This window comes from Eriocheir sinensis, chromosome 28 (genome assembly GCF_024679095.1).
Source record: "Eriocheir sinensis breed Jianghai 21 chromosome 28, ASM2467909v1, whole genome shotgun sequence".
Taxonomy (NCBI): domain Eukaryota; kingdom Metazoa; phylum Arthropoda; class Malacostraca; order Decapoda; family Varunidae; genus Eriocheir; species Eriocheir sinensis.
The window spans coordinates 757,650-779,416 of NC_066536.1; the positions used below are offsets into that span (position 1 = coordinate 757,650).

The 21,767-nt window shown below is 42.1% G+C and overlaps 2 protein-coding genes across 5 annotated transcripts in view; both read right to left on the bottom strand.

Annotated features, from left to right (window-relative positions):
• Positions 1 to 1,063: 1,063 nt before the first annotated feature.
• On the bottom strand, positions 1,064 to 18,639 carry LOC127004351 (puff-specific protein Bx42-like). 4 transcript variants are annotated; one of them, XM_050871932.1, is made up of 9 exons: positions 18,566 to 18,639; positions 9,511 to 9,670; positions 8,863 to 9,054; positions 6,398 to 6,535; positions 5,744 to 5,913; positions 5,450 to 5,519; positions 3,069 to 3,263; positions 2,738 to 2,919; positions 1,064 to 2,373 (listed from the first exon to the last, which is right to left on the bottom strand). In XM_050871932.1, exons 1-9 carry the CDS (start codon positions 18,622 to 18,624, stop codon positions 1,836 to 1,838), a joined length of 1,704 nt encoding a protein of 567 aa, XP_050727889.1. In that variant the 5' UTR covers positions 18,625 to 18,639; the 3' UTR covers positions 1,064 to 1,835. The 4 variants fall into 4 exon arrangements, with proteins under 4 accessions (XP_050727889.1, XP_050727891.1, XP_050727890.1 ...); XM_050871934.1 differs by lacking the exon at positions 18,566 to 18,639 and adding an exon at positions 15,968 to 15,985; XM_050871933.1 differs by lacking the exon at positions 18,566 to 18,639 and adding an exon at positions 12,569 to 12,719.
• An 899-nt stretch (positions 18,640 to 19,538) lies between these two features.
• LOC127004353 (uncharacterized) overlaps positions 19,539 to 21,767 on the bottom strand; it is a 115,982-nt gene continuing 113,753 nt past the window's right edge. The window contains exon 7 of the mRNA XM_050871938.1: positions 19,539 to 21,189. Within this exon, the coding sequence (XP_050727895.1) occupies positions 21,040 to 21,189 (150 nt within the window). The 3' untranslated portion in view covers positions 19,539 to 21,039. The remainder of the gene's footprint in view (positions 21,190 to 21,767) is intronic.

A 21,767-nucleotide genomic window follows, 5' to 3' on the forward strand; every position in this document is an offset into this window, starting at 1 on the left:
TCGTGCCTCCGCCGAGTTGGAAGCATGGCAGCAAGGTCTCTGTACTGTCAATACTGTAAAATAGGTCATCCCTTCTTCCGCTCCCCTTCCTCCTATATACTTTCATATGTAGCGACCGTCTTGTATTTATTTTCAAAACTTTATTTTTCCATGGTTGGCAATCAGTGATGTGCTGCTAAATGGTGGGAATGCTTTTTTCATTGTATGAAATACTAAAATGATTCTGGTCCACCTCTTTACAGTACTCGGCGCGGGGTTGGCCCACACCTCACACTGGCTACGTGATAACCTGTTTTGTATATCAAATGTGACAACTCTATAGATTATCATTATCATGATCTACATGCACACAAGGTAGCTTCAGACTATTTGAAAAAAAAATGTAATGGGCCCTTGTTGCAGGAGCTGCAATTTATGATGACTGCAGCCTGTCTAAGAATCACTACTTTTTAATGCAAATGCTCACCTTTGACAATTTGTAAGCACCACTCCAATTAGCATCGTAAAACTTGGCTGAGGCATAGGAATGAAATTCTGACAAACATTTACACCATGGCAAATTCACTTTTCCACTAGTGTTAATCCTAACATATGCAAGTAGAATGGGGCTTACTAATGTTTCCCAAAGTACTCTCTCTGGGGGCATGGAACCTCAGAGTTAGCATAGAGCATTACTTAAGACTAGCAGGCTATGGTAACGCCTGGGAAAAACAGACAACCCACCTTGCTGCTCTAGGCATAAAACGTAAATGGGTATATGCAAACTGGGTTATGGGTATATGTTTTCAATCTTGGGCTACATAAGTTTACCATTTTCCATCATCATCAGACCTTAACCTATCACAAAAAGGGATTCTCCTTTATGTCTTTATTAAATTATTAGCAGGTACACACTCACTCCTCAGCTCACACAAACCACAAACATACTTATATCTGCTCACATCCTCCCTCACTCATGCATTAATTACTACTACTGCATCTTCGTCAAACTGAAAGACGAGTGAATATCATCCCCTCCCTTCAGTTTTAGCTTGTCCCTCATAGTTAAAATTAAACTTGAAAATATAGTATAAAGTTTTGTATTTCTACAGTGTATTTATCAACAGTACTAGAAGACAGAACAAAACACCAAGACAGTAATGTACAGAAATGTCAACAGTTTTCTGCAGTTTGAACAAAAATAAAACTCAATATATATCCATTACTAATGAGGAAATGTTTCTTGGTAGTACAAAATGGATGAACACGTTTCAGTTAAGCTGCTTGACAATTTTGTACTCAAGCAAACACAGCGAGTACAAAATTATTTTTTAAACATTATGTGAATATGTATTAATTTCTTTCTCAATCAATATTTCTAGAACTAAAGATGGTCCAAGGCAAACCAGCCACACCTGTTTGTTTGTAACCTTAGATTTTCAATGCCTTCAGCTTATTTAATGCACACCAATGTACCCTTTCCAGACTGCATGCAGCTATGACTTCAGTTACACAAACTTGGTCTATATCAGCATATGAAGTCAATATGCATTCTTCAAATGAGTAAATTTTACATTTAAAACATTCATAAATTGAGCTAAAGTACATCTAACTAAATACTTTAAAGCTAAAAAGAGAAATCTTTAATTTCTTAGGATAAAAATATTTTACCACTTACTGAAGGCATGTGTACTGAATGGTTTGGTACAAGAATTATTTCTTAACATTAACAAACTGGGTGAATATAATTATGATTAAAAATCCAATGACAAAATATCAAAAAACTAAATCCATAATGTTTTTCCTCATTAAAAATTGATGAGAAGTTTACATCTGTACACACGAGATAACTAATCTCAGTCCCTTTTTCTCCTCTTCTCCCTGTCATCTCTGCCTCGGTCTTCATTGTCTGCATTTCTCTTACTTGCTTTCTTAGCCTCTGATAGCAAACCAATGACACCGAACAAATCATCCTCATCTTTCTCATCTCCTGCTCCTGAGCGTTTGAACTCCACAGGACCAGATCTACTAGTGCTGGCATCAGCACCAGAGAATCCTCTGTCTGGAACAAAGCGATTAGTGGACATGAGTTGCTCAATGCCAGCACTGTACTCATTCTCAGCAGATCTCGTGGGTCGGTAAATGTTCGATCCAAGGTTATCAGTATTTCGCCAGGGCATGTCATAAACATTGTATGCCTCATCGTCACCAAAGCCAGTGTCCATTCCTCGAGATTGGTTGAAGAGTCTCTGATCAAATTGTGCCTCTCCCCCTCTACTTGTTTTCTGGGGTAAGCCCAATGCAATCTGCTCCGTGACATCACGTTCACGATTGGCAAGTTTACCCCGTTTTTCGGCAGAAGAGTTGGCAATGGCAGTTTCCCTATTTCGTTCCCTGAAGAAGAGAAATGATTCATTCAGGATTTAATGAGACTAAAAATACTTACATAATTATTCATTAATGAACACCAAACCCTTATATTAATAGAATTTCATTATCCTGGATATATAATCAACTCATGAGCTTTCTTTCCTTCAATTCTCTTGCATTCATTTTGCTGCAATCTTCCTCTCTAATAATATGAGTAAAAGCTATATATAGTTATGATATGATCACCAATAATTACATCTCAACCCAGCTGGGTCATATTTCCATCTCATACAAATTAACAGTTCTGTGATTACTGGTTCTTAATTTCCTTAGGTCAAGCTTATGTTATTTTAAGTTTATGAACCTTTTCACAGCATACTACTCTCACCTGGCACGCTCCTGACGCAGCTTTTCCCTCTCTCTCTCCGCCTCCTCACTTGGACCAGAGGGAACTGAGCGAAGGCCTGCATGTTCCTCCCGAGCCTTCTTGGCCAGGCCTTTGAGCAACTCCTCTTTCCGAGTCTTCTCCTTTTGAGCCATCCTCTTTTCAAGTTGTGCTCTCATTTCAACCTGAGGAATGATCACAATTACTAGAAATACATCGTTATGGAGTACAACTGAATGAAAATGCTAGACTGGCAATGTTAGCAGGAATAAAATCACCAGCACTCATTTTTATTATACCTTAAGCTTAAAAGATTAAAAAATCTCAGTCTCACCTGTTCTCGGGCTTTTCTATCTGCAATGTAGAGAGCTTCAGCCAACTTTGCAAACTTTTCATTGATGTGGACTGACTGTAATCCTCGACCATCTGCTGCCAAGCGTTTGTCCAGTGGTATTGTGTAACCTTTGGCATTCTTCCAGTTACTGACACATGGGGGTATCCTCCACTCCTGTTGTTCCTTTACTGTTACCTAGTGAGAGACAAAGCACTATTAAATATGTGTCAGGAGTTTACAGAAATGTGCAGATGAATGAGCAAAGGATCTGAACTATGCTTCACATAATAACCTATATCAAAAGTAATCTTATATAAGTGGGTTTGCTAATTGGGTATGTCCTTGTTGTTTAAGATAGTTAAGTAATTTCAACATTTTTTGGGGAGGCGGTGGCTGGATCGACAGAGTAACAGCACCGCGTTCAAGAGGACGCGAGTTCAATCCCCGCCCGGTGCCACCAAGCTGGGATTTTTCAGCCACCGCCGAGTGGCTTAAAACTACCCACATGCTCTCCAGAAGACCACCTATCAACCCGGACTCTAGATTCTAGGATTAAAGATGAGCTCCGGGAGGGCAGCATGAGCCAATGCAAGATGGCGCCACTATAAACACTCGATTGCGCCAGAACGGGCTGGGCCGACCATCAGGACCCACCGGGAAGAAGCAAGTGCTTTGTTTACGTTGCGGATGTGGATACGGGCAATTGACCTTGGCCGTATGTGATGCATACCCGAAAAATTTGGATTTGCCGGTTGTCCAAGTGTGATACTGTTCTTAGATTTAGAGCATATTTTATAGATGTTTTGTTCCTATACTTATATATTTTTACTACTTGAAAATAATATCTGTAAAAAATACAAATATAAATATTAGCATTCAAAATAATTGGATATGAGAAATGATTATTGGAGACTGCATAGTACGGTGGCCTCGTAGCTTGTCCCGGGCGTTTCATGTCCAACGCACCATTTTTTTTATAATTATTGTAACATGCTTAAAAATTATCCAACGCACACAAATAAACAGTAGACAAGTGTCCCAAATCCACAGAAATATCTGTAACAAGGAAAAATTGTCCATGGCACAATGCAAGATAAGAATATGTCACTAGAAGCAGCAGCTTATTGAACCAATTGTGGACATTTTATTGAAGACAGAGAAACTTTAAGAGGGTAATTATTAATAAAAAAAATAAAAAAAGCATATAAAATTATAAGAATTCAACAACTCTGAACAAGAACATGCAGCTTAGTGAATTAGAGAGCCTGTTGTGGAGGCAACATGACCATCACCGCCACTACAGCAACAACGTACGGTCACCTAGCGAGTGTTGTAGACACAGACTTGGCTAGGCATACGTTCGACAACCACCAGACTTTGCTGAACCCAAGATTTTCTACCTGAATTCTATTTCAATTCCCGGATTTGACCGACAGAGCATACATTCAACATTTGGCAGACCCCAGATTTTGTCCGGGAAGTACAATACCAGGGAAAATGAGGGTCAGGTTTATTTTTAAAAAAAATTGAACAAAAATAAATCTTGATTTTTTTTTTGTTTGCCCAATGATAATTTTGTACAATGCGACGCAATCTCTCATCAAAGTCCCACACTGGACATGATGCCGCTGTATCTATTTCAGCTTTTTGGCTGCATTAAACTCTGTCTTGAAATGTCCAGTGTTGGTGACTGGGAATGCAAGCATTTTATTACTTTTTTTCTTATATGCATATATGTTTGTTATGTAGAGATCTGAATTTAGCAACTATACTCTAAACATGAAAAAGTGTATATAAGAAGCATAATAAAATAATACTGAATTATACAAATAAATTTCCGAATCCCAATGCAAGTGGGCCTTGCCCAACTGGATTTCACTGCTGAGTTTGACTACAGCATGCCACATTGTTGCATTGACTGGCTTATTATTAACAAGCAAATCTGATTCATGCTAACTAAAAAATATTTATATAAAATTGATACTGGCCCTTATTCGGGGGTCTTGCGTTAAATTGATAATCTCAAATAAATTCCCGTCAAACTGATGATACACTGTATTACAAAGGAACCAATAAGTTGAAACCAATACATTACATTTAATCATGTCTCAGTTAGCATGAACCATTTATGTTGTAATATGACCACTGAAGGCATAAAATGGTGCACCACATTATCTGAAAACCTTGCAACTTTTTTTAATTTCCCTGGATGAGAAAAATCATCTCATAATGAAACTATATCTCTTTGGGGTTTCATTTTTATCATTAATAATTAAAGAAAAGAGAGCTAAATCATACTGGTACTCATATAAATTTACCCAATCAGTGAAACATACACAAAAGTTAGACCAGCTCAAGCTAAACGGTCCTATGTTCCTCACCTTGCGGGTCGGGGAGTGCATGACTGGTGCTGGTGGAGATGGAGGTCCACGTGGTACTTTCTTGTTGATCCTTGAAACACAAACCAACTATTAATGGTTTAAGTTATTGGATGTAGATATTTGAATTAATTGACCATAGATACAAGAAACTACAGGTCAGTGATCTAAGTAAGCAGATTAAAAAACATAGGTTTTTTTTTTTTTTTTATTATTATTATTACTATAAGTTACTGCCAGTCATGTGCTTGAAGATATGCTTAACCTAAGTATATCCCAAACATGTAAATCACTTACTTGAACTTGGGGGGCTCCATGGGGTCCTTGGGCTGCTCCACCATCCTTATAACACGCTGGGTGGCTCCTGAGTTAAAGGAGACACCCTGCTGTGACGGTGTATAGCGGATGTACTGAGCAGGCATCTGTTTCTCAGCACACCTTACTGGCATGGCTGAAGATATCTTCCCCTGGAGAAAAGATATGAACAGTTATCACTCATTTTGTGATATTTCATTCAGTAACTTTTTTTAAACTCTGACCTGATATGAAAATTACAACTCTGTTGAATCCGACTTCATTCCAAGATTGGGAATAAACTCACCAGCAGAGACGATGGGGTCAGTCAGATATAATTACACTAAAGGCCTATATACACACTTCCTACACAACACAATATGATTTGAAAACTTGAACTGTTTCTCAAATTAGCAGTAATCTCAAAAGCCAATATCTCCCTGAATTAGGTACAATCTTAAAACCCATTCCATTTTTAGCCACAGAGTGAGATGCAGGCTTTGAATATTCTACACCTCCTTCTGTGTTGTGCTTAATTCAAGGAGTTGTTGAGAGCAGGACTTCAGTGTTACAGAGTATGGTACATAATAAATAAGAGAATTAGAAAAAATAAAAAGGAGTATTAGAGGTACAAGAGGCCATGTAAAGGTCCCTCACCTGTGTCAGCTTTTCAAGGGCCTGCCGGGTCTTTTCAGTGGTATCTTCAATCTCCTCCATGGACGGGCGCTGCAGCTCTGGGTCATCTTCTGTGGTGATGGATGACGGCAGGAGATCGGTCAGCTTTGAGTACACAATCTGGGGAGGAATGATAGAATAGTCTTTTAAACCATGGCTGAAAATAAATATTATTTCAAGACTGACACAAGGTGCATGCAACCCTTAGTACTGGAATACATTCATCATCATCATCATTTCGTTTAACGTCCTTTTTCACTCTTCCTGAGCGGTTGGATGCTTTATGGCTCTCTTCCATTCTACTCTGTCTTCTGCCTGATGTTCATCCAATCCCATCAATGCCAAGTCTTCCTGTGTACACCTTCTCCACATTTTCCTAGGTCTACCAACTGGTCTCCTTCCTTCTACCTCTAATCTCTCCACAACTCCCAGCACTGTATTCTCACTTGCTCTCTTTACATGTCCAAACCATCGGAGTCTTTCCCTTCTGAGCACTGTTTCCAAGTCCTCTACTCCACATCTGTTAGCTACATCTGCACTGGACACCCTATCTTGCCACCTGATCCCCACCATATACCTCAGCATTCTGCAATCACTTGCTCTCAATACCTCTATCAATTTTCTAGTTAGAGAACAAGTTTCTGCTCCATACAACATCACTGATCTAATACACGCTTGGTACACCCCTGCTCTGCTCTTTAGAGGGATGCTACGATTCACGAGCAGACTAGCCACCTCCCTCCACTTAAACCAAGCTGCCGCCACTCTCGCTCTCACTGTCCTCTCCACTCCTGCCTCACAGTCCAGAACATCTCACAAATAACAGAAATGTTCTACCTTATCCAGCTTTCCTCCATTCACCTCTAGTTCATCCCTCTCAGTTTCTTGTCCTTGCTGTCTCCTTACGCAAGCTGAGCATGTAAATTTCTGCACCCGTCTTACATTTCCGAGGCCTAAGCATCTAAGGTGGCATGAATGCCTGCAACATGTGCACAAGACTGAATTTACACCTACTCCCTTCCCACAGCATCCACATGGATATTTTCCTGATTTAATCTTTTCTCTTGCTTCTTTTCCAGTCACCATGTACTTTGTTTTTTCCAAATTAATTTTCAAACCTCTTTCCTCCATTCCTTCCTTCCATTTATTAAACTTTTCTTTCACTTCTTCTGCTGTCTCTGCATTTATTATTTATTAATAACCTAACACATGCACTTGGTCATAGTGGGTTATGCATCCCACACATAGCTCAGCTTTGGCAGCAACAACGAAATGATTTGAAAAAGGTCCTGTTTCCCGCCTTGGTGAGGGACTGAGTTCCCGCTCTCTCAATCAAAATGGCGGTCACTTCCGTGGTATTTTTCCATGGGCCACTCCCTGAATAATGACATCATGACATTTCGCCCCCCCTTTAACCCGTAAGCTGCGGGACTGAGATTCTGAGTGCGTCGCCTAGTGCGGCTATATCAGCGAGAGATTGACCTTCAATAAATGATATCTAAGTTACATAAACGTGTCATAAATATTACAATACACATATCTGTAGCTCGAAATGTGTTGTATCCTGCATATTTCTTAGATTTTTCTATCACAAAAATGTTTTTCTGGCAGTATCTGAAGCCGCGGCGGAAACTTTTTGGCGCCTGTTTGAAAAGCCCGCTTCCAGAAGGCTTACAGCAGCTTACCGCTCAGCCGCCCAGAAGGCGTACAGCAGTTTGCGGGTTAAGAAAACTTTTGTCTTCAGAGAAAAGTTTTTTTACTGTGATAAGCTGCCAACACTGGTAACAAGCCCTACACCTGCACCTACAGAATTAGCATGTTCCTGACAGTACTTTCTCACACTTTTCACACAATCTCTCATACTGTAGTGTATGTCAGTTAACCTCTGCTCAGGTAATTGACGGTTCGCCTGTAAGTGAAAAACCTCAACATTTACGTTACTACTCAAACTAGAGGGATAACTCCATAGCGAGGCGCCAGTACCTTTGAGAGCGGGCTTGGTGAACTTCACCACATTTATTCACAATATGTAAGTGGTGTTATGTATGTATACATAGTGTAGGTGGGACAGATGTGGAGTAGCTGTAGGTAGGTGTAAAAATGGTGTAACTTATTGTATAAATTCCTGGCTAACTGACTAATTTTTCTTACATTATCACACCATGCACCATACCATGCAACTTAAATTTTAAGCATGCCGCAAAACTCTCCTCTAACCATCCTCGAAAGCCACTTAATCTGAACACTTTCGTCACTTGGTTCCTCGACTCAGCTGAATCTTAAGGTCCCAAGATCATAAGAACATAGGGAAACTGCAAGAGGCCGGGTGGCCTACACAGGGCAGCTCCAGAATCCCCCCCACTACTCACGATGGGTGAGGTGTAGTTACAGGGGTTACAGAAGTCCTACCTAACATGTCCATATATCTGTATTATAAATAGTCTCACCTTGTCTTTAGCATGGCCTTGTCTTGCCAACACATCATACTTCACTTTGCCCTTTTCATCCAGCTGGACAGCTAAGGCATTGGATGAGGATGACCCCCCTCCTCCTTTGTCTCCCCCACCAGCCCCTTTGCCCATACCCAAGGGGTACTGGGCAACATGGCACTCAGGAAAAGCACCTCCATCGCCAAAATCCTTGAAAGCAAAATGGAATATAAACAAATTATGTAGCATGTAAACTTGAAAATAAAAATATAGAGGATATCATGACAACTTCTTACATTATATTCTTTATCATATGACATGCCTACAGGAGTATGATAAAATTTGGTGAAGTTAAATAACCAAGTACCTAGTTCATGACATTCTTTTACATTATGTAACTACTGCTGACTTTAAAATATATAAAGAATACCATGAATAAAAAATGCAATACCTAGACAAATAATAAAGTTGTCCCATTTAAAAACTGAAATGAAAGGAAAATTATTTTAACACTATTTTTCTTATACATATACATAATTTTATACAATGAAAATGTATGCTAAAAGATTGTAGATACCTAAATGAATCTTGAAGCCTTAATGCATAAAATTTGGATAAAATCCACACAGAATATATCACAGAGTTGGCCCAAGATGGACTACTAACATCTTGTGAGCGTGGCAACCAGCCTTTCCTGTGGCCGTATGGGGGAGCTGCCCTGGAGGCTGTGACAAGGGCCTGCTGCTGTTGCTGGGCTTGCTGCTGCCGCCTCCGCCTGTCATCGTTCTCCCGGTCCCACACCGGGGCACTCACAGGGGGAAGGATGCTGAAAAGAGAGCATTACTTCATTCTTTTCTATGAAAAGATGTTTCAAAGACTTGGAACTTGTTCCTTCACACACTGTGAACTTTGTATAACACAATTCAGCCAATATCCAATGTGTTAGATTCTGACTCCAGCCAACTTGGGAGAATCATTGCTTAGGCATTACTGAAATAATTTTGTGCTTTCAAATCAAAATTACACTGAAGAATATAAAATCAAGAATTCATTACATAAAACAATGCTTACAACAATTTAACCATTTACTGACATTCTGTTATTTATGACTGCATTCATTACATATTTACAAGGTTACAAATTAAATAATTTCATCTTTTTCTTGATTCACAAATTCACTTTACAAAATACAAAGTCAAACGAGGTGACCCAAGCCATTCTGACACCAACAGCTGTAATTTAGTGAGGCTAGATTACTAATTTGATGAGGTTAGGTTACTAACTTAGCAGCAATAGGTTACAAATTTATTGATGATAGAATATTATTCCTTAGGGCAGGGCCAGATGTGTTGTAAACATGCTTTGGTAACACAGCAGGAACAAGGTAGCCTAGGTAGGCAACAAAATTTTAACTTTTAACCGAAACAAAGTGTTTCAAATATGTTCATACTAAAGTAAATAATTTGTTATTGGCTGTGTGTAGGCAAGGTGATATTTTGGAGCATTTATTAGGGTAGGGTTGCACACAGACTATGGCTACCTATTTGTGAATCAAATACACACTGGCAGACGAGAGATGCATATTTTTCCAAACCATTTCAGTGGACACTGCAACGATCTTCAGTGAATTGAAGGAGATAAAAAAGATCACATCTGAGTGATTATCCCAGGCTACCTTTCTCTTGTCTGTGTTGTGTTTAGCAATGTACAGGTCGACTATGGTCAAAGTCCTACTAGGACATCCGGAGAAAAAGTTATGCAACATTCCATTGTCCTGAACTGATGTTTGCAAATTTTCCATTGAAGAAAAATGCCTTCCCAGCAATAAATTCATGGCAGCCACCTCTGTAAACACGTGGAGTCAGTTGTAGCGTCAGTTGTTTCCCACTTGATAGTAAGCTTCATGTCATCAGCCACTCCCCACTGCACCCTTGTCCTTGTCCCCAAGCTACTAACCCACAACCGTCTCACTCTCAGTCGTTATTACACTGCCATTGCAACGTTGTCACCTTCAACAAAGCAAACTTATTCTTTTTTTATTATTTTCAGTGCTCATGTTTGATAAGGTAACAGTGAGTTATATTGCCTTGCTGCACTGTAGTATACCAAAGACATAATGTATAAGTGCAAATATTTCATGATTTAGTGATATATGGTGATAAGTTTTGTTCACACATGGGCTGTCAATTATGTTAGGTCGTAAAGTTCGGTTGGGATAGTTTAATTATGCACCCTGAACCCTCTGCGAGCTATTTTGCGGCTGCGTCAACGGTACTGTCGCCATGGCAGCCACCGCCAGAGGAGGCGACGATTTCATGAATTATTATCCCCTATTTTCAACAATAAAGCCCCTGAATTGGATTTTTTCTCCTTTCCAGAAGTCACTTGTTACTGCACTGCAATCAGGGACCAAAAAGAAATCCATGATGTAAGTATTAACTTTGCCAGAGGTGGCTAGGGTTTCATAAATTTTCTCCCAAAGCACCAAGAACAATGACATAGTGGCAATTATATAACCTACCACTGTTTATATTTGTTTAAATCCCAGAAAATTTTAATTTATGATAGAAATAATATCAGTGTGATGACAAGAACATTCAAGACTATCAGAATATGGTTTAAACCACTGGAATTAATTGGGTGTAATTCTAAAGTAGTACCAAGTGATAGTTTGAAACACTGTATCATACGTCTGGCTCACCTGTTTGGCCCATTATTTTTCAAAGGATTTATAATGAAATAGGTTGGGTGGGCCAATAAACTGCTGGCACTCTATCTTGTAAGTTGATGTAGTATTGTGTTGGGAAAGCTGTAACATGACCAAATGGGCTGGAAGGGTGTGCCATAAACATATACTTTTGTGTTCAGTCTTGAAAATCAAGAGGCAGCGATGATACAACACACTAATACGCAACAATGATACAATGCACAGTTACATAGCACTGCACCCTGAATTTGGCTGCACCAGCTACAGTAAAACAACGGAAACTGTCAGTCGGATTCTGACGTCCATACATCCCACAAGTTTTACCGGCTAGGGACCAAGACCCTTCAACTGCCTGCCGAGGGACATGAGGGACACTTTTAACCGCACCACAGAAACTTTCAAGAGGAAGCTGGAGCTGTTTCTGCAATCCCTCATGAAACTCACAACAAGATAAGACGATACAGGTTACTGATGATAGGACACACGAACACGCTAGCTTCAGCTCTGCCACTAACACGCGAAACTATCTATCTATCAAAGGTAGGTAAAGGTAAAGACACCCAGCCAGTAACTCCTCCAGCAGGGGCAGAGGAAGACGTGTCTGAGCCGCGGAGGACCATATTCTCCAACCTTTCGGCGCCCCAGTACAAACGTTTGACATGGTTTTCGTAGGAGTTTTGGGCTTTTCCAGGGGTACATTTATGGCCCTGGTGATAGTCTGACCCTCCTTCTGTACCATGAATCTAAAAACAACACTCATGGGAACCCAATTAATCTCCTTCTTGACCTTTGGAAACAGTTGATGTGGGAGCCGAAAGCGCCTGAGAATATGGGACTAGGGCAGCGGCAGTCCTCCTCGGGCATGGTGGAGCTGCTAAACACTGACATTCACGCCACTTTACGCCAAACCATGAAAACCACCTCGCTTATAAATACGTAAACAAGTTAATTGTCGAGCCAGGAAATGTTGGCGAGGCGAACAAACAAGAAAACAGCGGGAGGTGGACGGCTACTCACTCGGCCAGGGACACCATCTTTGTTGATGTGCGCGGCGTACGAAACGGGCGAGGTGCGGCGCGCGCCACACAGCTGTTCACTGCCGCCTCACCCCACGGGGCACCTCGGTGGCTCTACCAGCATCACACAGTACAATAGGTGGACCAGTAAGAGCACCACATATGATGTAACATATATACTGAATAAGGATAAAAGGAAGAAAGTAGAGTATAGATAACTGATTTTAAAATAATCGGAGACTCCGCCAAACAGAACATATCTACGTAGCAACAAAAAATCAGTTTGAGAAAAGTGATATTCAGTTTATTTTATTCACTATGAGAGATCTATGCAGTAATGTAATGAAGACGAGAAAGAAGTGCCCCATATTAAGGTTATGCAGCTCCATTGCCAGTTCTTACTACTCAAAAGTGTGACAAACTTTCCTGGATAAAATATCTTCAACAACATATCTCACGTATTTGTTCAGTATGTGGATCACAAGTATTGTCTCCGTTTTATGTACAAGTCTATCTAGGAACTCTAGACTCAGGTACTATAATAGGCTTGTGTAGACTCAAGTCTCCTTTGGCTGATTTCGTACACATTGATGGTGCGATGGTTCTTTTCTCTGAATATTTAGTTTTTATTTGACTTATTTTCTAATGTTACCCAAGTGAATATTAAAGATACATTGGATAAATATTTATTCACCTCCTATAACAAAAGAAATGATACTCCATGAAAATATGATTTGGACGCCATTATTAGACCTGTTTTCGCCGCGCTTTTCAAACGGTAGCACACGCTCTCTCTTGTATTTCTGTTTCACAGCCATACGGGTCGTCCACTGAAACTGAGCACACTTGTGTCAAACCTGCACACCTTCCTCTAACAGCCAGCAGGGAGCCAGCAGCCAACGAGCTCTGGGAAAATAAATAAGAGACAGTTTGTGTCTACATCAACCGGTGTCGCCAACCCACCATTACGCCCTTATACTTTACCATAAATTGGTCACCAGCCGTTGGAATGTGCCGCAAGGTGACAGGAGATAATTATTAGCCTTAAGATCAGCCACTGTCTCAGTATATAGGCACTCAGTAACCCACGCAGCCTGTGATATAGGGGTGTCAAGGCGGGTTGTTGACGACCTTGAGAGACTTCACACAAGTCTGCTTCTCTTTTAGTGTTGCTGCTGTGATGGATGGATTTAACAATACTTATCGCTGTATTATCAGCAGCAGTTGGGAAAGTCTTTCTCTTACATACATATCCCTTCATCGTCTGAACCTTGCCTGCAGGGATCGAGGGACGCTGCCTCCTGAACGCCATGAGCCTTGATATACTTGTCATGGGCCACGTGGCTGACACACTACCCAAGCTCCATCAATGCAAAGGCACTTTGCTTCCTTTACGTTACCTGCTTGCAGAAAACTTTAGCATATGGAAAGAAAATTAGTGCAAAGTACTTATGTGGGGTTGGAGGGGGCCCTGATTCCATTACTCGCCGTGCTGCTATCTTTCTAGTGTTAGCACACACACACACACACACACACATTATAGGATGTAGTTGCTGCAAAAAAAATTCTGTGCGATTCCAAGGTATTGGAAGATAAGTTATCAGTGAGTTCAATAACATTTAATTTAATTTAATTTAATTGAAAGACTTATTGTTGATTGAAAAATAATTCAGTAAAATACTAAGGCCATGTAAACGTGTTTCATTTTGCTTGAGGGTCAAAATAGGTTTAGAGAATATTGTAGGAAAGTGTCTTCAAAATATTATAACGACATTGGTACCCATGAAAATGAAGACTGTGCAACATTATAAATTAGCAGAGCTGGGCACTTCCGTACCTCTGTCCGCACCTCCGCTCCTCCGGACCTGCGGACCTTTAAACGCGAGGGTCCGGGAGGAAGTGAAAGTTTTTTTCAAGTGTGGAAGTAACAGGGTGGGAAACGCAGTATTTTAAGTCCGTACCTCCGCACCTGAGGTTTTCAAGGATAAAAAAAATGAAAACGACAAACAGTCCGCGCTCTGCAGTAATACTTCCGGTCGTTTACGCGGTCTGTGCTGCAGGGCATGTTTTCCCGCCACTTGAGTGACGTCACTCATTCAGATTTACGGCCCGGTTCAAAATATACCGTTTGTCGTCCGTCTTAAAGGAAGTGCGTCATCAATGACAACACCACGTGCACGGATAGCAAGAACCCAAGGTGTTGGTTTCCTTACGTCGAGACACACGTGTCCTGTTGCCATATTGTACAAAACTGGGAATGAAAGAAACGGTCACATTATTAAAACAATGTCGCTTAGATTACCACTTTTAAATGACAATAATGATAACAAAAATAATGGTAATAATAATAATAATAATAATGATAATAATAATGCTGCTGCAGTATTGCCTTGTATTTCTTTTTTTTAAGGTACGGACTAGATTTTTCAGGCGCGCTTTAATAGTTTTGGGTACGGTACCGGAGGTGCGGAGGTGCGGTACCGGAACGAGTGAAAATTACATTACAGGTACGGACTATATGTGTTTCGAGGTGCGGAGGAGCGGTACCGGACTACCCGATATCCAGTAACGCGCCCAGCTCTGTAAATTAGGCTATTAAATAGAGATGGACTTATAACCCAACCTAGAGGAGTTTCTAGCTGAAGAGTCTTCACATGAGCAAATATACGAGTAGTAACGTAACCCATCACTGCTGAAATAGTAATATTTCCCCGCATTTTAAAATCTCAGAAACGAGTAATAATAATGGAAACGGTTAACAGAGTGATGATTAGCAAGTACAATATAAAGAAAAATAGTGTGTTAACTTTTTAGAGTGAGTTGGGTGTGATTCTAGAGTTTTACCAAGACAGGTATGGCTCACCAAAAGCTAGCTTCGATCTGTTCATCTAAACTCTTGTATCACGTCCAGTCTATTAGACTGTGGCCTTGATGAGACTGTGAAATATTTATTGTGAGTCTGTAATAACAGCTAGAGCCCTGTGGGAGAGATCACATCCAATAATATTGGCCATAAGGGGACAGCTGCCCTCATCAGCTTCGATGTCTGGACCTGAGGTGAACGATTGTTTCAGTCCTTGTAGCTGTGTCTCTCTCACAATGAGTTCCATAGACAGTATACAAAGGGAGGGAGGTTATGACAGCAAGACACACACAACAGATTTATCATACCACTCACAAGAGTAACTGCAAGAACAGCAAGAGCCACTAATGTTAGTGAAAGAACTATTGAAAGGGTCTGCGCTAAACTGGATCATGAGTGCATGACGAACAGGTCACCAAGACAGCCTGTATTCTCGTTCCCGAAGAAGAGAGAGAGAGAGAGAGAAAGAGAGAGAGAGAGAGAGAGAGAGAGGAGGAGGAGGAAATGAAGGGAGGCTAATGGTGATCCACTTAACACCTTGACTCTAATCCCACAATTGGAGACAAGAGATGTTGCAGCGTGGTACGGGAGGAGAGACCCCCGCAGAACCCCCCCAATCCGCCAGTTCCTCGTGGATTCACTATAAGGTGTAGCTTCTTCCTCTTCTCTTTTCTTGTTATTGCTGATGATGATGATTATGAATACCGTCGTCCTTGGGTGAAATCTACCGTAGCTACGGAAGATCGTGGACACGTCAGAAAACCACGGAAATGAGAACCACGCCAGCGGAAATCGTGGTTTGACAGAAGGTCCACGGAAAATTTGCCCATTGTAATAGCCCAACCTTGCTGAATACACTCATGAATTTCGACATGTTGCCGTACGTGTCTTTTGTCGACTGCTTGTCGGGATCTGTCCCACCCAAGTTTATTTATGTTATTATAAAATCAAATGATGACGTATGCATGTATATAACTAGGATATCAACAATCACTCTTCTTCTTCTTCTTGTGTCTATTCCGCTTTGCATCGCTCTTTCGGTCCTCCTCATATAGTACTTTTTTACAGTTTAAGATGCTTCATTTATAAGTTACTCTGTGATAGTAAAAATTGGGTTCCGCGATGCGCAGTTCAGGTTGGAATGTCTCACAACACGGGATCGCAGACACCACACCTATTATCCATTATGTCGAGTAAATTGTGATATGGGACCCCCTGAATTTCTGAACAGCCTCGACTCACGAAAGATACAACAAAAACACTTGCTCCTAATCTGCAACAATAAACTATCAATCATCAATCTAATCGATTGACGTTTGATCAGGTAGGATACAGTGTTATATTTGCTGGAGGTTACGTTACTTGGAGTTTTTTACTCCCGGCAGGATTAAGGTAGGCCTCCTGGAAAATCAAGGATGGACTTACTACAATCGCTGATCCTGTAGTGACACAACGTAAAGCCGCGTACACAGTTGTTGCACTTCCACGCATCGTATTGTTGTACTCCACTTGTCTACCCCTCACACAGGCAGACAGGTGCTCTCCCAATTACTTAAACTGGGCTCGCTATGGAAAACACAGTGCTCCCACGAGGCGGACAGCAGACACAAAGACACTCAAGGACACACTCGCACACACCCACAGAGCACACAGCGAGGCACAATTAAATACAGGGCGGACTTTCTTGGGGTTTACTAAGCAATAGCACGTTGTACAATCCTTATAGTCCAAGGGGGAGGCAGTCAAGGCACAAATCACAGGCGATTAAGTCCTAAGGCACAGAGCACAGGCGAGCGCGTCCTTTGTCTTCTCTCCGTCTCCACTCTTCCTCGCCGCATGGCGTCCAGCTCAGCCCGCCCCTCAACGAACCCTCATTACGTCACGTGGCGCCAATTACAATTTAAACTAAGCTAAGCCTTGGCGTAACAGTATCATCGTTGTGTAGTAGTGTGGACGGGAATGCGTTGCACCGTTGCGTGTCAAAATGATGCAAACATACGCAACGGGCTCGATCCGCCATTTGTCGGTCTTTTGCCGTCATATCAAAAGAATGATACACAGCTCTCATACCCTCGTGTGGACGGGGAGCGTGGCATTGTCCCGTTGCACGTTCAGTCTTGTCGTGTACATCTCCCTAATTGCATAAGAGTTTAGAAACCCACTAACGCCGTGACTTTTTTCTCCTTTTGCTGACTATATATGTTCATGAATGAAAATATACGTGGCCGCAGCCAACTGCACATTTGCACTCATTGCTACAGTCAGAAAGAAAATGAATGACACTGTTGCACCACGGAACGATAATACAACACGCGGATACGCAACATGTGGATACAATCAAGGTACCTTGGATACAATAACCCTGTTGCACCGTATCGTATCACTGGGCGATAAGCAATGATGATACGATACGTGGAAATGCAACAAGTGTTTACCCACCTTAACAACGACTTTACTGATGACCATCGACTATGAGGTGACGATTGGATGCCATGGCCCCCGAGGGAGCTGACAGGACCTCACTTACATGACCTTGCTGATCCCTACCTTGACTTATAAGATCTTCATTATTCACAGACATGAAACTTGGCACTTCCCACCTCTCTTACACACGATATTCCCATGTATTGTTGTGATGCCTCAAAGACGCGAATAAAGACTTTCAAGGCTTAATTACACGTTAATTCCTTTGGCTAGATGCTAGACACTATAACTATGGTGTATTCCCGTCCCCCGGAATACCATATGTATTCCGCAAGCCGCAAGGTACCTACCTGTGTTTGTACACTGAATCAGTGCATGTCACGATATCTATTTCGGAGCTCCGAAAACATGAATCCTAGTTTAATACATCACAAGGGAAAATATACTTAATAGTAGTATATGGTTACCTACCAGCAGGCCTGTAATTTTGACAGATTATTTGGGGGGCTAGAGGGCATCATAGGGTCGTGAGAGGGAGGGGAAGGGGGACGAGCGAGGCGAGCATGCGTAGGTGGGGGAATTTTTTTGAAGATAAGCACTTTTAGGGTCATTTTGAGACCAACATAGAAAACACTGGGGGACCATACCCCCCCCCCCCCCGAAATTACGGCCCTACCTACCACAAGTTTTCATTTAAATTTGGCAACTTACCTTTTCACAACATTAGCCCTTCCAACACATAATGGTAAAGTCAGTAAAGTTGGGGGCATACGCTATAGCTGTGAGTAGAGTATCCAGTATATAGTTACTCTGGTTGCGATGGCCGCTCATCTCCGCCGCATTGGCCCTTGAGCCTGTGGTGGATAGGAATTTATTTTACCGGCGCACAGAACCTATGTAACATCCGGGCCACCACATTTTTCCTTCCTTAGGTTTCACCAGGTATCCGTTATCGACCAGCCCAAAAAGGAGGATGAACAGCTGGGTGAGCTGCACGCCGACTGCCCTGGTCGAGATTCGAACTCAGGCCAGAGGATTCGTAGCTAGGCATGCTAATCGCTGCGCCACAGAAACACTATACAGCTAGTAAAATATGCTGTTCCACATCCAGGTGGTGCTGCAGGAACCAATCTGCAAACCCTTTTCACACCTTACTCCAGTAAGGACCGTTCATGCCATGTGTTTCGTGCACCAGGGGTTGAATCCCAGGCTTTTTTTCTCAGGGTTATTTTCAGATTAATTTCCATTTCTCTGAATCCATTACTACTTTCAATTCCATCTTGGCTTTCATGTTTTCCTGCTTAAAATATCTATTACATAAATATTACCTTTTCATGAGCAAACAGCTTTGAATATACACTGGACTACAGTCACTTGATTGCATGTCTAGAGTCAAACATTTTGTGGATACAAACTAACAACTCTAATAATTCATGGGGTCAGAAACAAATCAAAGCATGAACACATGAACCTACGGGATTTTTATTTATTTTTCCCATAAGATTACCAATGGGATCAGCATTCTATTATGACTGTGTGGCATAAATATTCAAAGGAAATAAGTATTCTAAAGGGGACAAAGTGCATCACACACTTGGGTAGTTGTTGCCATTGAATGAATACCAGTACACGGTTCTTACTACCTTAAGTAGAGAAGGTAAGGATCAGGATCCAAACAACATGATTCTTTGGACACAATTTATTTTAGAGTGCCACCCACTGAGTATAACAAACAATTCAGGCTTTTGAAAGTTGTCACATCTGCAGGGCTGACTGTAGTGTGGCCTGCTGGTGCCGCTGAGTGACACTGCCTGGCAGCAGTGCCACACAAGGGGAGGAGGTGCAGGGCTCTGAGCCAACCAGGCATCTCATGCCATGAACATCACATGTCCACTACACATCTCCCTCATGCTGCTCCCTGGCTGACACACCTTTCATCACCTGCCCACTGGCCTCCACCACAGGGGGTGCTGAGTTGGGGGTGAGGCAGTCCACACTAGCAGCTAAAACACAAGGGCCATGACCAGCTGCTCACAACTGCCATGGGAGTGGGAGGGAGGGAAAAGGGGAGGAAGGGGGGGGGGGGCAGTTCTACCAAAAATAATAAATCCTAGACCAAGCTTTGCTTGATGAGTCACCTAAATAACCTTATGTACTCATTAAAAACAAATGACAGGTAAGTTAGGAGGCAAGATGAACTTGGCACGGACCGCCAGGCCAGGTGTGTGAGGGTGGGCAGAGGAACGCTCTGCCCTCCACGCACGGCTCCATGTGTACTACCATAGAAGAGAATTATAAATAACATAAAAGTGTAAGATTTAATCATTACACATATCAATAATTAACTAGTTACATAGATGAACACAAATAAGCAGCCTCAGAGGGTGCCATGACCACAAACCCTCAATAATACAACTATAAATCTCTTCAAGTGGCAACAATTTTTATGGGCAGGTACGCCAGTTTTGTGGGTCAGCAGTCACGGCACTCTGCAGGGGCTCCACCAACGTGAGATGCTTGAAGCAACATCTGACTCGATTCAACACTGCATAGCTGATGCGGGGACAGTCATCACTGGGCTGGTGCACGCGTGCGTGGCTGAGGGTTGGCGGCAGGAGTAGCAGAGCAGACGTGTTAGTGAGCCAGCCTCCCATACTACCCCTGCCGCTCACCAGGCAGTTGGCTTACCATAAAGTAAACCTTTTATATAATATTTATATTTTTACAATAAACCTTCCCAACAAAGCAGATTCGTTAACTTATGCGTTTGTACTTGCTTTTCCTAGGCCCTCAGGGGCTGTACACCCCTCTTAGGCCCCCAGAGCATCCTGGTGCCGGGCATCGCCACAGAGCCTCTGTACACTTCTGTACATGAGCACCATGTACGGCTCGTGGCACCGCCCGACACGCGGCTGTGGCGTAGCACCAAGTGAGACCCGTGCGGTGAGTACGGGCTGAGATCATGGCGCGGCCTCCACCCACCTGACAATGAGAGTCAGAGGCGTGAAGCTGGTGAGGGGCGGCCACCCGCAGCCACACCAGCCACGGGTCCGCAGCAGCGGCCTGGGCCCAGGTGCCCGGCGGCAGCGTTAGCAGCAACAGTAGCAGGGAGCCCGGGCGGCACTTCAGCGCCACATTTGTACTGTGGTACTGGAGACGACATGAGCCAGTGCTGAAGTGGCAGCCTAACATGTGTCAGTGACTTCACTGGGCTCTGTCTTCACAGGGGAGATGGGAGTTATCACAGAGTGGGTGGGGCGGGATCGCAGCTCCTCCCGTAGGGCACACAGCTCCTCCTCCATCACACACACCTTCTCACGCAGTTGACTCTCATCCTGAAAGGGTCCAGTGAAATTAAACACTACTCAAAATCAACAGGATTTGGATTACATTCAAAGACCTTCTTTACATTAAAATTAAAACCCCATTCCCAGTTATGGGAAGCTAGAGGGGCTCAGGGATGAAAAATTACACTCTAAAAATTACAAATATAGGTGTTAGCTTAATTTCTCCCACAATGTCATTTTTATAACCAATAGTAGTACTATTTCCTGCAGAGGTATGGCGAAAAAATATTAGTGTGGTGTGATTAACATTTGAGGACTGGTTGAAGGGGACTCATTCTTGTGACACAAGGGTTTTAGTGTGGTGTGATTAATATTTGAGGACTGGTTGAAGGGGACTCATTCTTGTGACACAAGGGTTTTCAGTTGCCTCTTACAACACACAGAGGAAAATGTAGATGAGTGTTAATCCTCATGTCTTTGGGAGAGCTATTCTTAGGGAGGTGTGGTGTGAGTGGATGGGTGGCCAGTGTATCGGGAAATAATATTTAGGATGTCAGTGACAAAAAGTGAATTTTATGAATATGCACCTATGATTGAATAGGAGGCACCTTTTTTATTTTATTTTT

Excerpts from the sequence above, each read along its gene's own strand:
- LOC127004351 (XM_050871931.1), bottom strand. The coding sequence starts at position 12,415 with ATGCCCGAGGAGGACTGCCGCTGCCCTAGTCCCATATTCTCAGGCGCT. Across the intron at positions 9,671-12,338 it reads CACATCAACTGTTTCCAAAG|CATCCTTCCCCCTGTGAGTG; the intron begins GTCAAGAAGGAG and ends CTCTCTTTTCAG. Across the intron at positions 9,055-9,510 it reads GGTTGCCACGCTCACAAGAT|GATTTTGGCGATGGAGGTGC; the intron begins GTTAGTAGTCCA and ends TTTGCTTTCAAG.